The sequence below is a fragment of the Verticillium dahliae genome, genomic scaffold (genome assembly GCF_000150675.1).
Source record: "Verticillium dahliae VdLs.17 supercont1.11 genomic scaffold, whole genome shotgun sequence".
NCBI classification, from domain to species: domain Eukaryota; kingdom Fungi; phylum Ascomycota; class Sordariomycetes; order Glomerellales; family Plectosphaerellaceae; genus Verticillium; species Verticillium dahliae.
The window spans coordinates 907730-919574 of record NW_009276930.1 but is presented as its reverse complement, the minus strand read 5'-3'; the positions used below and the strand labels follow the sequence as shown (position 1 = coordinate 919574).

The following is an 11845-nucleotide window of genomic DNA, read 5'->3' as shown; positions in this document are numbered from 1 at the left end:
GCAATCTTCCCCTCCGCTGGACTGAATTCGAATGATGTGCTGAGTTATGGTGCACTGTGGCCACAGATAAGAGCGCAATGCATGTGAGCTTCATTCCCATGTGATACATGCATGTCATTGCGAGAAACGCGGCACGGCTTTGCCGCACAACGGTCGAGGATGCAATGGAAGAAGAAAAAAATCAATTTCATACACGTACGAGAGATCTGGCAGCGCCGCAGCGCTGCCACGAAGTCAAGGTCTATAGAAACGCCGTACGCCACATGATGCTCGTCCATATCAGCAAACAGAAAAATGGAAGGGCTTGGGTTCTCGTCTGAATAACCCCTCTTCGTCAGAGACTGCACATGCGTCTCTGTTCGTCGGAACCGCATAGTCATGATGCGGAGCAACAAGAGGAGCTAAATCCCATGGTCCCTTTCCCCGAAACATGGCCCTCACACGCCCGACGGGCCACCGTTATGACCTCCTGACCTGCCGCCGTGGCCTCCGTCTAGGAGTAGTGTCGGCTTGATAAAGTCCTCGTCCAGCTGGCGGAACAGCTGTGAGGCGTCCTCGGTGGTGAACAGCGAGCGGATCGCCGAGCCGGCCGTGACATGATGGTGCTGCGCTGCCGCCGGAGTCGGATCAGGCGGGAGGAACGAGGAGGTGGCCTCGGAAGACTGGATGTTGAGGGGGCTCGCCTGGCGTGAGGCTCCGCGCTGGGCGGGTGGCGGCAGGTCGGAGATGTCAATGTCGCTCTCGAGGTCCGAGTCGTGCGGTGTCTGGCCCAGGAGGCCGGCCTGCTCCTCTGTCGTCTTGCGACTAAGGCTGGAGGTGCGGCGAATAGGGTTGGGAGAGTGATGACCGGAGACGTAGGAGCCACGGCCACCGCCTTGGTTGCCAAGGTTCTGCAGAGAGAGGCTTCCGTTGCGTCCGGGGATGTAACCGATACCGCCACCACCAGAGCGTTTGTAGTAGTTGCCGCCACCAGAGGTCTCGATGTCGAATTCGTCATCGCTGTCGATTTCGTCGACAACGCCGGTCTGGATGCCGAGAATCTCGAGCATGCGTGCGGTAGTGCCGCCAAAAATGATGACAGTCAGCATGACAACCACCAAAACAGTGCCCTTCAATGCGTAGGAGTTTGCGCCAGTCAGTAGGGCAGCGAGGGCGACACCGACAGCTCCTCGGAGACCAGCCCAGAAGAGCATAGCCTGGTAGTTGTACGGCAGCTCGTCGCTCAGGTCACCGCCACGGCGCCGGGCCTTGTACCGTATCACGGCATTGATGGCGCGCGAGAGGGGGAAGACAGCCACCCAGCGAGCGGCGCAGACAGCCAGCACAGTGACAATGACGAGAAGCGGGCGGAATTCCAGCCTGTTGTCGGTAAAGGGGGAAAGACCCAGGTAGATAAAGATGAAGTTTTCTGACAGCTGCGCTGTAACCTTGAAGAAATACTTCGTGGCAAGCTGGGTGCGGCGAGACATGTTGAAGTAGGCATAGTGTTTCAATGTGATGCTGCAAAACAGAAGAGACACGATACCTAGACAGCGTTAGTCATGCAGTGTATCAGCATCCCATTGCGAAGTGCTCACCAGACAAATGTGTCGCATTCGAGAAGAAATACGTCGCATAGGAGATGAGAACGATCAGGCAACTCTCAATGTTGGGGTAACGCCGGATATAAGTCAACTTGAGCAAAAGAGCGGTGCCGACACCGACAAGGACGCCGATTATCAAACTTCCGAAGAAGACGAGGAAGAAGATACCAAAGCCCTCAAGGAAGCTGAGAGAGCTGACTGTATGCGATTCCCCCTTGTACTTTTGCGCCGTTTCGAAGATGACAATGGCAATTGCGTCGTTCATCAGAGACTCGCCAAAGATGATGGTGTATAGCTTGGGATCGACCTTGTACGTGTTGAAGATGGCGAGAATAGTGACAGGATCCGTGGCGGACAACGTCGCGCCGACCGAGATGGCATCGACGAAATCCAGACTGATAGATTCGATGCCACTGACGGCGTAGAACCAGAGCACAATACCAATAGTCATGGCAGAGAGGAACGTGCCGGCGAAGGCGAATGTGACGATGGGGCCGATGTAGCGGAAGAAGTTGGCCTGGTGGAGTTCGTATCCTGCGCCGAGAATGATTGGAGGCAGTAATAGATTGAAGAAGATTTGATGATCGAAGCTGATTAGCTTTCGTACCGAGTCGTCAGAGGCGATGAGCAAGAGGATGCCAACGGTCATGCCGGCAAAGATGGAGATGACGGTTTCGTGGACTGCCTCGATCTTTTTCTCGTGGAGGTAGTAACTGGCAAGAAAGGCGATGATCAGGAGGAATATGGAGATGAAAAGGGCCCATGCTGTCAATTGATCTTTTTGTGTTCCATCGGTGCCTACGTTGTCGGGTCAGTCGGTCGTTGTTCGCATCGGTTGGCAACGAGAGAGGGAGGCTGGTCGCGTACCTTCCGAGTCTTCGTCAGAAGCTGCCGCACGGCCTGGTCGCAAGGTCAGTCACTCTCTAGTCGAAGCGTTTTTAGTACAAGAAAGAAACGTACGGGCAATCTGGTTCACAACCTCGGCGGCATGGACCGCGATATCTGACGAGGGGAGCATGGCAGCGGCGTTGTCGCGATGGGCCAGTTATGGTCAGATGGGGTGGGATGGAGGCGACGCAGCAGAGCTCAGACGGGAGCGCCGTTTGGCGGAGATGGCGCTCATCAACAGTCGAAAAGATCAGGTCGCAAGAGATCGATTGAGCGCGCCGAGTGGGTTGAAGGGGGGTAGACTCGAGGTGGACAAGGTTGGCGTTCGAAAGAGCGTGTTGAAGCTCGAAATGGTGGGAAGTCGACAGGTTGCACAGGTGTTAGGTAAGGTACCCTTTAGATTGCAGACGCAAGCTGTTGCGCGTAGATCCTTTGCCAAGGTTGGCCTTGGCCTGCCCTGTTGGCGGAGAGCGGCGATTGTGGTCAAGTGATTGGTTGAGGGGCAGCTTGTGACAGCTGCTGGGCGCCGCACGGTACTTGGAGTTGCGATACATGCCCCTTAGTCATAGCGGCCGATCAACCTGCCCCATCTGGTGCCCACCGGCAGGTCGCTGAAGTACCGATACCTTGAACGGGATGGACACATCATGCAAATGCAGGGCAAGCAGTCGCGTTGATTCTGCCTTCCCCGAACGGACCTCGCCTCTTCCTCTCTTCGTCTCGGCCCTTCACTCACGGGAAGGGGGCCGGATCTGTCCTTCCCCGAGTTTGCACCAACTTCCTCTTTGGTCTGTCCTTTGGTCTGTCCCTCAGAGAAAGAAACACCTGACCTTTGACTTCGGACGTCAAATGTCAACCAGACACAATTGCTCACGAGAATCACGTCCCTACAGGCTTCGAGCTTGAAACGTATTTGCCCCTCATCTTGATTATCCCATATACATCATAAATGAGAACATTTTACACTACCGAAACTGAACTCCCATCACAGCATTAGAGAACGCCTCGTCCCTAACCCCTCAAACCACCTCGGCATGCGACCTCTTGGCCTCAATCGTCTCCAACCCTGGTTCAGAATCCGCCTTGCTGAGTGGCCCATCTCCGTGCTGGCCCATGATGACCTCGAATTTCTGCAAGAGAGCACCTTTATCAGTATCGGGATGTCATTGTGAGAAAATCAACAACCTTACAGGTCCCTCGAACCGATGTCCATACACCCACCAGTTCACCGCACTGACGACGACGAAGATGGCGATCACGACTGACACATAGTCTACGTCACGCGTTAGCGCTCTTCACCTCGCATATCGTGCACCAAGCTTTCGACCAGACTTACTCATCGTATCGCTTGTTACGGGCAGAGAGGCAGGGAAACAAAAGAACTGCGAGTCATCGGTTAGCTACAGTTGATGTCGAGGGAGCAAAAGGGGAACTCACCACAGAGGTCACAACAACAAAGAGCGCCGCCACCCAGTTAATGGCATGGCCCCATGAACCAAGCTGGAACGGTGTATCGTGCTGCTGATGTTCGGCCAAAACGCTGCGCCCCCTGACCAAGAGCGTGATGATGGGGAACGCATACGAGACGTTGAGGAAGATAGTGCACGACGCGATGTAGGCACCAAACGCAACGCTAGGGCCGAGGTAAAGCAGGCCGAACAGCACATTAAAACCGAAGCACAGCAGGATCGTCCGCACAGGGACGTTGAGGCCAGGCGTAATGTGGGAGAAGTAGTTCGGGAAGACAATACCCTTGTCTCGCGCCATGGCAAAGTGCAAGCGGCTGGCGCTGGTGACGGATGCGTTGCAGTCATTGATGAAGCATACTCCCAGCATGAGAGTCAACACGCATGTGCCGGCGCGACTCTTTGTGGCCTGCAGGATGAGCTCGACAATGGGCATGCCTGTTGGCGAGGCAAGGACAGTGGCCGGATCGGTGAGACAGAAGAGCATCACAAGGATGAATGCCAGACCTCTGTGATTCAACAATTAGTCTCGCGTCATATCTTGAGGCAATGCTGGCGGGTATTCAGCGACACTTGGACTTACGTTACGCCTCCGACAGCAATGGCGTACACCATGGCCCGCGGAGCATCGCGCGAGGGGTTCGGCATCTCCTCTGTCATGTGCAGAACCACGTCGAAACCAATGAGAGAGAGAGCAGATTGGAGCAGCCCAAGAATCCAAGACATGCCGTCAGACCACCCAGACTCGTTGTTGAAGGATGTAAAGAAGTATTCCGCGCTCGACTTGTCGGACATTGACAGGAGGACGATACTGATAACGACAACGCCGAGGATGGACCAGGCGACTGCGTACTTTAGCCCTGCGGCATCACGGACAGAGAGGACAGAGAGACTTACGGGCGAGGTCGTTCCATTTACCGAGGATCTTGTTACCCCAGATGTTGCCCGCCGTGGCAAATGTCAGGATGGCCAGGAATATCAGGTATGTGTTCCACTGTGTTACAACGAACCTCCCGTCCGAAGCCACAACAGAGGCAGCACATATGAAGAGTGCTACATGGGATGTCAGCGGCTCTCTCTTGGGGCTGTCTGGCTTTTTCAGTTTAACGTACCTGCAAAGAACCCTTGAACCGTCACGACAATCAGCCAGCCAACAATATTGGTCCAGCCCACCCAGAAGCTCTGCATTGCCGTGTCAGATAAGATTTTGCTCGAGGACTGAAGTAAGGACGTACCATGACCCGCTTCCACTTTGTAGAGCAGAGCGCGTACACAAAGTGATATTGACCTCCAGCCGTTGGCCAGATGGCTGCCAGCTCACCGAGACTCGCAGTGAGCGCAAAGTTGCACATCACGCAGAAGACGAACCCATACAACAGGGACACCGGACCCCCTGACGGCAACACAAGGCCTATCGAGCCGGCAAGAGCTATCCATGTACTGTTTCGGGATATCATGAGCTTGTTGCACTTGGACACGATCGCAGTGGACTTACTTGAGAATGGCAAATGCCATAGCCACCATGTTGAGGCCCGATAAACGGGCCTGCAGATGGCCAGCCTTGCCATGATGTGCCATGTCAATAATCAGTACAATGTCTCCCCCAGTATTATAGAAACTAGATCAACGTGGAAGAATGATTCGAGTTTGTGATGTAAGAGCACTGATGTTGAGAAATGGGCCATGGGTGATCCAGGAACGTGGCACGGGGCCAGCCATGACATTTGTATCCCTTCAGACGACCGCCGTGATGATCAAGGCTAGCTTCTTGGACGACTTGTCCCCCAGCATGGCGGCACACAAGTATGCAGTTTGGCGTGCTCTCCGCGTGATCAGCCACGACTCGATACGTATCGCGGCTATCTATCAGTGCACTGCCGTCGTAGCAAGGAGGTCATGCTCGGGTAGCGTCGCCAGCCAGTCGAGATATGCTTATCCTACCAAAGGGGTGGTATGTCAAGATTGCTAGTACCCCTTGTCTGCCGCATGATCCGGGGAACTGGAGCTTCAGCTCGAGGCCCAGCCACTGCCCCTCGCTTGCTGTTATCGCTCCCTCGAGCGCTCGAGGAATTACCGGATCGGGTATGAATGCGAGCGCTGGGCCCCTCGCCCCTGTTTAGCTTCGAAGCTTGAGTGATAGAGCTAAAATGCGGGGTACAGGCGTGCCACGGCGAACTAGAACTGAACAGGCAATTTCTCGAGCACTTTGTCGAAGACACGTTGATAACCGGGTGGGCGAGATCCCAGATAAGTAGGCGTTGTATGTCGGGTTGCGACGGCGAGCGGGGCGATATCGACAAGAGCCGCGGTGACGCCAATGCTGATGTGTCGGACTGCTGCAGCTGGGAAGGAGGGTCTCCAGAAAATACCTGAAAGAGAGATCTAACGTCAATCGCAAGGGCCCGTTTATCAATTTATGGATGTGATGATGGGCAGCCCCTCGTGGTCCGTTTTTTGCTTGAATCCACGTAGCAATGTCTGTACATAAGCCGCCTTTCAACCAATCCCATTAGGATGGTCTTCTATTTTTTTTTTCGCGCGTTTGATTGCGAAGCTTCTACCTGATTTGCCTTCTTTTTCACCATCTCGAAGGTATCCTCCATCACTGAAAACAAGCGAGCACTACAATGTCGTCGAGAGACGGCTTCTCTTGGACCGAAAAGGACGGCTTGAAAGCCGGGGTTCCCTGCATTGGCGCCATTCAGCCTCCGTCAAACCTGCCAGAGGCGGCAAAAGACACTGTTTACGATGTTGTCGTTGTAGGCGCCGGATACTGCGGCTTGACTGCAGCACGAGATGCAGCTGTTGCAGGTAATACGCACAATTACCATGATGCGTCTCTTTTGCGTTTGTGTGTACTGATGAGTTGCCAGGGCTCAAGGTCCTTCTCTTGGAGGGACGGGATCGCATTGGTGGACGTTCTTGGTCTTCCAATATTGGAGGATATCCCTTCGAAATGGGCGGCACCTGGGTTTTCTGGGGACAGCCCAATGTTTGGCGGGAAATCAAGCGCTACGGGATGGAAGACGAGCTGGAGATATCCTACGACTTCTCGAGAGGCGTCAACCGGTATCATCTGGTGAACGAACAAGGCACGCAGAAATTCACACACGATGAAGAGGTAATATTGATACCCCCCCTTGGACCCCCTTTAGGATGCTCGCTGCTGACTGCCCGTGCGAACAGGACGCAATGATGGAGTCGGGTCTGCGCAAGCTTGTCAACGTCGACGGCGCATGTGGAAAGAAAATCATGCCCTTCCCTCACACGAGCAAATTCACCCCAGAAGCCCTCGCCTTGGACAAACTGTCCGTCGCCGACCGCCTGGCGCAGATTAAAGACTCGCTCACGCCCAACGAGCGTCTCGCCGTCGAAACATTCGTTCTCCTGTGCAGCGGAGGCACCCTCGAGACGACAAGCTTCTTCGAGATGATGCACTGGTGGGCCCTGAGCGCCTACTCGTACGAAGGCTGCATCGAGTATCTCGTCAAGTACAAGTTCCACGGCGGCCAGTCCAGCTTCGCGATCCGCTTCTTCCAGGAGGCGCTCGCCACGGGCAACCTGTCGTACGCCTTCAACTCGCCCGTAGCGGCGGTCAAGAACACCCCTGCCGGCGTGCACGTCACGACCCGCGAGGGAAAAGGATACAGGGCCCAGAGGATGGTCAGCGCCATGCCTCTGAACATCCTCAACAGCATCGCCTTCGACCCCCCGCTATCGGTGGGCAAGAAATCGGCGGCGGACACGGGCCACGTCAACCAGTGCGTCAAGGTGCACGCTGAAGTCAGGGACCGCGACCTCAGGTCGTACACGGGCATCAGCTATCCTCACAACGGCCTCTTCTATGCCTTGGGAGACGGCGAGACGCCTTCGGGAAACACGCACATCGTTGCGTTCGGCGGCCAACACCAGCATTTCAAACCAGACGAAAACATTGAAAAGACAAAGGAGGCCTTGCAGGGCCTCGTGCCCATGGACATTGAGCGCATCGTAAGTTCTCTACTTTCTCCTCGACTATCGACGTCTTTTTTTTTTTCGTTTGCACCGGTTGACCTCGCGGGACACAGGTTTTCCACAACTGGTCCAAGGACGAATTCGCCAAAGGAGCTTGGTAAGTCTCGCCACTGTGCTGACGTTTTGTTTCCGTTCGACTGACCGACTGCAAAGGTTCTTCTCCAAGCCAGGGCTCCTCTCTACACATCTGGGCGACATGCGCGCTCGCCAGGGCAACATTTTCTTCGCGAGCTCGGACTGGGCGCTGGGCTGGCGCAGCTTCATCGACGGAGCCATCGAGGAGGGGACGCGCGCGGGCCTGGCGGTGCGCAACGACCTTGCGCAATCGCGTCAGACGCCGCTGAAGTCCAAACTGGCATGATGGGCGGAGTATGCTAGATCAAAGACTAAGAAAGACGGATATCATGGGGCAGAAGGGTGTTGTGACGGTGGGAAGCATTTAATTGGGGTATATCACTGTGTAAAAAAGAAATAAAGCTACATGACGAGCACATGGAAATCTTTCGACATGATCTCGGTCCATCTTTTGATCCCTTGCATGGCCCATATTGTTTCGAGAGCCTGTAGGGCGGTGGTGATGCTGCCGAATCCCGTAAACTGGTGAAGATCTTTCAGTCGCCCCGAGAAAAACTCGCGGTGCTCCGGAAGACTGCTTTCTGCCGCAGCGACAAAGTAGGGCCACACCAGCGCATGTGCACCAGGGGTGTGGGCATCTAGTGGGAGAACTCGTTGGCGAAGCCACTCGACGAGTGGCACCGAGTACTCTGTCGACGGCGAGGAAAGGGCGCGCGTCCTGTAAAGCTCACAGGCATCTCGGATGGCGCCTCGCATGATCTGCACGTTGGACTGAAGCTCGGAGCCGGGGGAAAGAGACGGATAGGCGATGAAGTCCATGTAGTTATCGGGCGGTTCCTGCAAGACATCGAGGCCTTTTGTCTCATTCGATAATGGAAAGCCGAACAACTCAAACCTGTTCGGTTTTGTGAGTGACATTGTGTGATTTGGGCATTGGAAATCGCTCACATTTTGACCTGCTGCACGAAAAAGTCCCTCAGGGCGAGAGGCAGCGCCGCGATGGCTTCAGGAGACTGCCGCAGGCATGTGAGCATCTCGAGCAGGTAGACAAAGTTGTCGGCCCCCGTAATGGTCTCGCCGACGAGAAGTACAACAATTGTGGCCCAGGTGTAGGGCGTGAAGAGTTGATCTGGGCGGAGCATGAGGGAGTCTCGCCTCAACTTCTGTACAATGGCTTGGTGTCCTGCCAGAGCCGTCTGTTGTAGGTGCGGGGCCTTTTGCGCCAGATGGAAAGCTGCCACGACGGATATCGCTCGCCGAAGCACATCGTCATGCATGGCCAGGGGCAAGATGACATCTCGATACCCGTTTCCCGCAAAGTCAAGGACTACCATGACTGGAGCTATGTGGTCACAGACTACCAGCAATCGTCAGCCAGGCAGGAGAGAAGAGTGAGTTGAAGGAATGTACAGTGGCTCATCAGCATCCTGGCCTGAGGATGCAGCGGCTCATCTGGAGCAGCTCCGAGAGGCATAAAGTCTCGTCTGGCTAGTGATGAAAAGGATGCCGGATCCAGCGTGGAAGCGTGTACCGGCACCAAAGCCATGGTCTCTTGACTGGCTGGGTCCAGTAGAGACCCCAAGGTTGAAGGAGAGGAAGCGGTAAAGGGCGTTGATGAAGACGAAGAGGGGTTCGATGGTACGGGTGACTGTGATGTTCGTGATGCACTCTTCTTCTTTGCCCTGGAGGCAGGCGAAGTCGCTGGGGCCATGTGGCTGCTGAATCGGCAGCGCAGGCCTTGGCCAGAGCATTGAATGCCCTTCTTCTGACATTTCAAACATGATGGTTCCGTCTTATCACATCGCAGTCGCCTCTTGCAGCACTCATAGCACCCTGATCCAGTCAATCAGTCTCATCGTCTCATCGATTCAAACGACATGAGAGGCTGAATGGGGGATGATTGGGAAATAGCACAGCCCGTCAGCCGCTCGGGGGCTCTGAATGAGGTACTCACCATCATTTCTCCGGGCCAATGACCGTGTCATTTTTAGGCTGAATTGATCATCCAGGACCTTGACGAAGCGAGAAGGGTAATAAGATAGTCAAGAATTGATACAACATTTCGACTGCGATCTCGACATGTCCAAGCTAGAGAGATAAGCGGGGTTGGGGGGTCGAGCACCCAAACACCACGGCCGCTTCAGGCCGGCACTCCGAGGTTGACTGTACAGGGAGGGTTCCAGCGGAAAGGTACCTGAGCTGCTGAGGTCCCTGTGTCCCAGCGGGCGACAGAGCCCCGCAAGCCCCGCACTTGGCCCGCATTATCGCTATCTGTCCATGCGTTCGCACTGTATGATGTAGGTTTTGGCAGTATCACTGTACAATGTACAATGTACAATGTACAATGTACAATGTACTGGGTGGGTGCTGAGTCTCTGAAAGGTCCGCAGCTCTCACGAGCAGGCGGACCGTTGCCTGCGCCTTCTCCGACCTGGCCTCGTCACGAGCTGAGCCTCGGGCAGCACTCGCTGCTTCCTCCTCGGCCATCTGCCACTTGCCATCAGACAACGCTCACTTACCACCACCAGTACCACCAGTGCCACCACCAGTACCTCCATCACCAACACCCATCTGCACTCACCAGGACAGGAACCACGAGTGCCGCATGATCTACCTGCAACTCCATCCAAGCAACCCAAGCTCACCTCACTCAAGCACCAGACACAAGGACGTGGCCACACCCTCTTCTCCGGACCTACACCACCCCATTCGCCCACGTCCAGCTGCAGTCTGCAGGCACCGGTCCCTGGAACGAATGACGCACACCCTCCGTGACTTTCCCAACCGCTCCGCGTGCGATCCAAATCACCCAGCCCGTCTCGTGTCTCGTGGCGTCCTCTGACTTGACCGCATGACGGCCCGCCGGATCTGACAGATCATTGAGGACTCGCCCACCCGTTTTGCCTGGAAACCGTCAATTTCATCACGGAATTCCCGTGCTGGTCGGTCAAACAGCATCTGGCGTGTTCGACCACTCTTCTACCTCACCTTGTGTCAAACCAAACCCGCGCAACCCCGCCCTTCAGGACCGATGCCTCACGCCTCGATCGGACGCTGACGTCCAAGGCCATTACTGCAGGAATTACATCATTTTCTTTCGAATCGCCGCCTCTGAAGTTTCAAGATTGAACCCGATCAATCGATCAATCAATCAGCCAGTCAATCAAGCAAGCCAGTGAAATGTCCATTCTCCAGAACGAACCTCCCTCGAGAGCGCGTCCGACACCTGCCGTCAACCAGAGCGAACCTCCTTCGCAAGCCAACAGCAACTTGACGCCGACTCTTACGGGCAGCACGCCGCGAAACGGCTCCTTCGACCAAACTTGCGATCACATGGCAAACGAACGCTCACCGCTGCTTCGCCCTGGCCCGGACGACGATGACCTGGGCGACGGGAATACCGTCCTCGGCGACAGCGACGACTCGCAGCAGACCAAGAGTGTTTGGTATCTTATACTTCTGACGATCAGCATCGGAGGCCTACAGATTGCCTGGTCCGTCGAACTGTCCAATGGCTCGCCCTACTTGCTGTCGCTCGGTCTGAGCAAGTCCTTGATGGCCTTGGTCTGGATTGCTGGACCTCTCACCGGCACCCTGGTGCAGCCCTATGTTGGCATGCTCAGCGACAACTGCCGCGTTCCCTGGGGCAAGCGCAAAGCCCTTCATGGTCGGCGGTACCATCGCCACCATCATCTCTCTGATGTTCTTGGCATGGACCAAGGAGGGGGAGGGAGGAGCGAGAGAACAGGAGAAGGGAGAGCGACGCCGCGGAGAGAAGTAGGGAAAACACAGAGCAAGGGACAGAAGGAAAGAGAAGAG

At 55.4% G+C, this 11845-nt stretch overlaps 5 protein-coding genes across 5 annotated transcripts in view; 2 read left to right on the top strand and 3 right to left on the bottom strand.

Moving 5' to 3' along the window:
• Positions 1-437: 437 nt before the first annotated feature.
• VDAG_05925 (mitochondrial sodium/hydrogen exchanger) lies at positions 438-2601 on the bottom strand (the record flags this gene model as incomplete). The annotated part of the gene is made up of 4 exons (XM_009655322.1): positions 438-1525; positions 1578-2381; positions 2451-2483; positions 2544-2601. The coding sequence occupies 4 exons, from the start codon at positions 2599-2601 to the stop codon at positions 438-440; spliced, it is 1983 nt and encodes a 660-aa protein (XP_009653617.1).
• Positions 2602-3490: 889 nt separating this feature from the next.
• Positions 3491-5515, bottom strand: VDAG_05924 (choline transport protein; the record flags this gene model as incomplete). Its single annotated transcript, XM_009655321.1, has 9 exons — positions 3491-3601; positions 3662-3744; positions 3808-3853; positions 3909-4446; positions 4521-4782; positions 4835-4990; positions 5050-5119; positions 5173-5377; positions 5433-5515. 9 exons carry the CDS (start codon positions 5513-5515, stop codon positions 3491-3493), a joined length of 1554 nt encoding a protein of 517 aa, XP_009653616.1.
• Positions 5516-6564: 1049 nt separating this feature from the next.
• VDAG_05923 (monoamine oxidase N) lies at positions 6565-8312 on the top strand (the record flags this gene model as incomplete). The annotated part of the gene is made up of 5 exons (XM_009655320.1): positions 6565-6748; positions 6811-7058; positions 7124-7927; positions 8005-8048; positions 8105-8312. 5 exons carry the CDS (start codon positions 6565-6567, stop codon positions 8310-8312), a joined length of 1488 nt encoding a protein of 495 aa, XP_009653615.1.
• Positions 8313-8428: 116 nt separating this feature from the next.
• On the bottom strand, positions 8429-9737 carry VDAG_05922 (uncharacterized protein; the record flags this gene model as incomplete). Its single annotated transcript, XM_009655319.1, has 3 exons — positions 8429-8921; positions 8975-9383; positions 9437-9737. 3 exons carry the CDS (start codon positions 9735-9737, stop codon positions 8429-8431), a joined length of 1203 nt encoding a protein of 400 aa, XP_009653614.1.
• Positions 9738-11206: 1469 nt separating this feature from the next.
• Positions 11207-11845, top strand: part of VDAG_05921 (general alpha-glucoside permease) — a gene marked incomplete at both ends in the record, with an annotated part of 2090 nt that continues 1451 nt past the window's right edge. The window contains one exon of the mRNA XM_009655318.1: positions 11207-11693. Coding sequence (XP_009653613.1) covers positions 11207-11693 — 487 coding nt within the window. The remainder of the gene's footprint in view (positions 11694-11845) is intronic.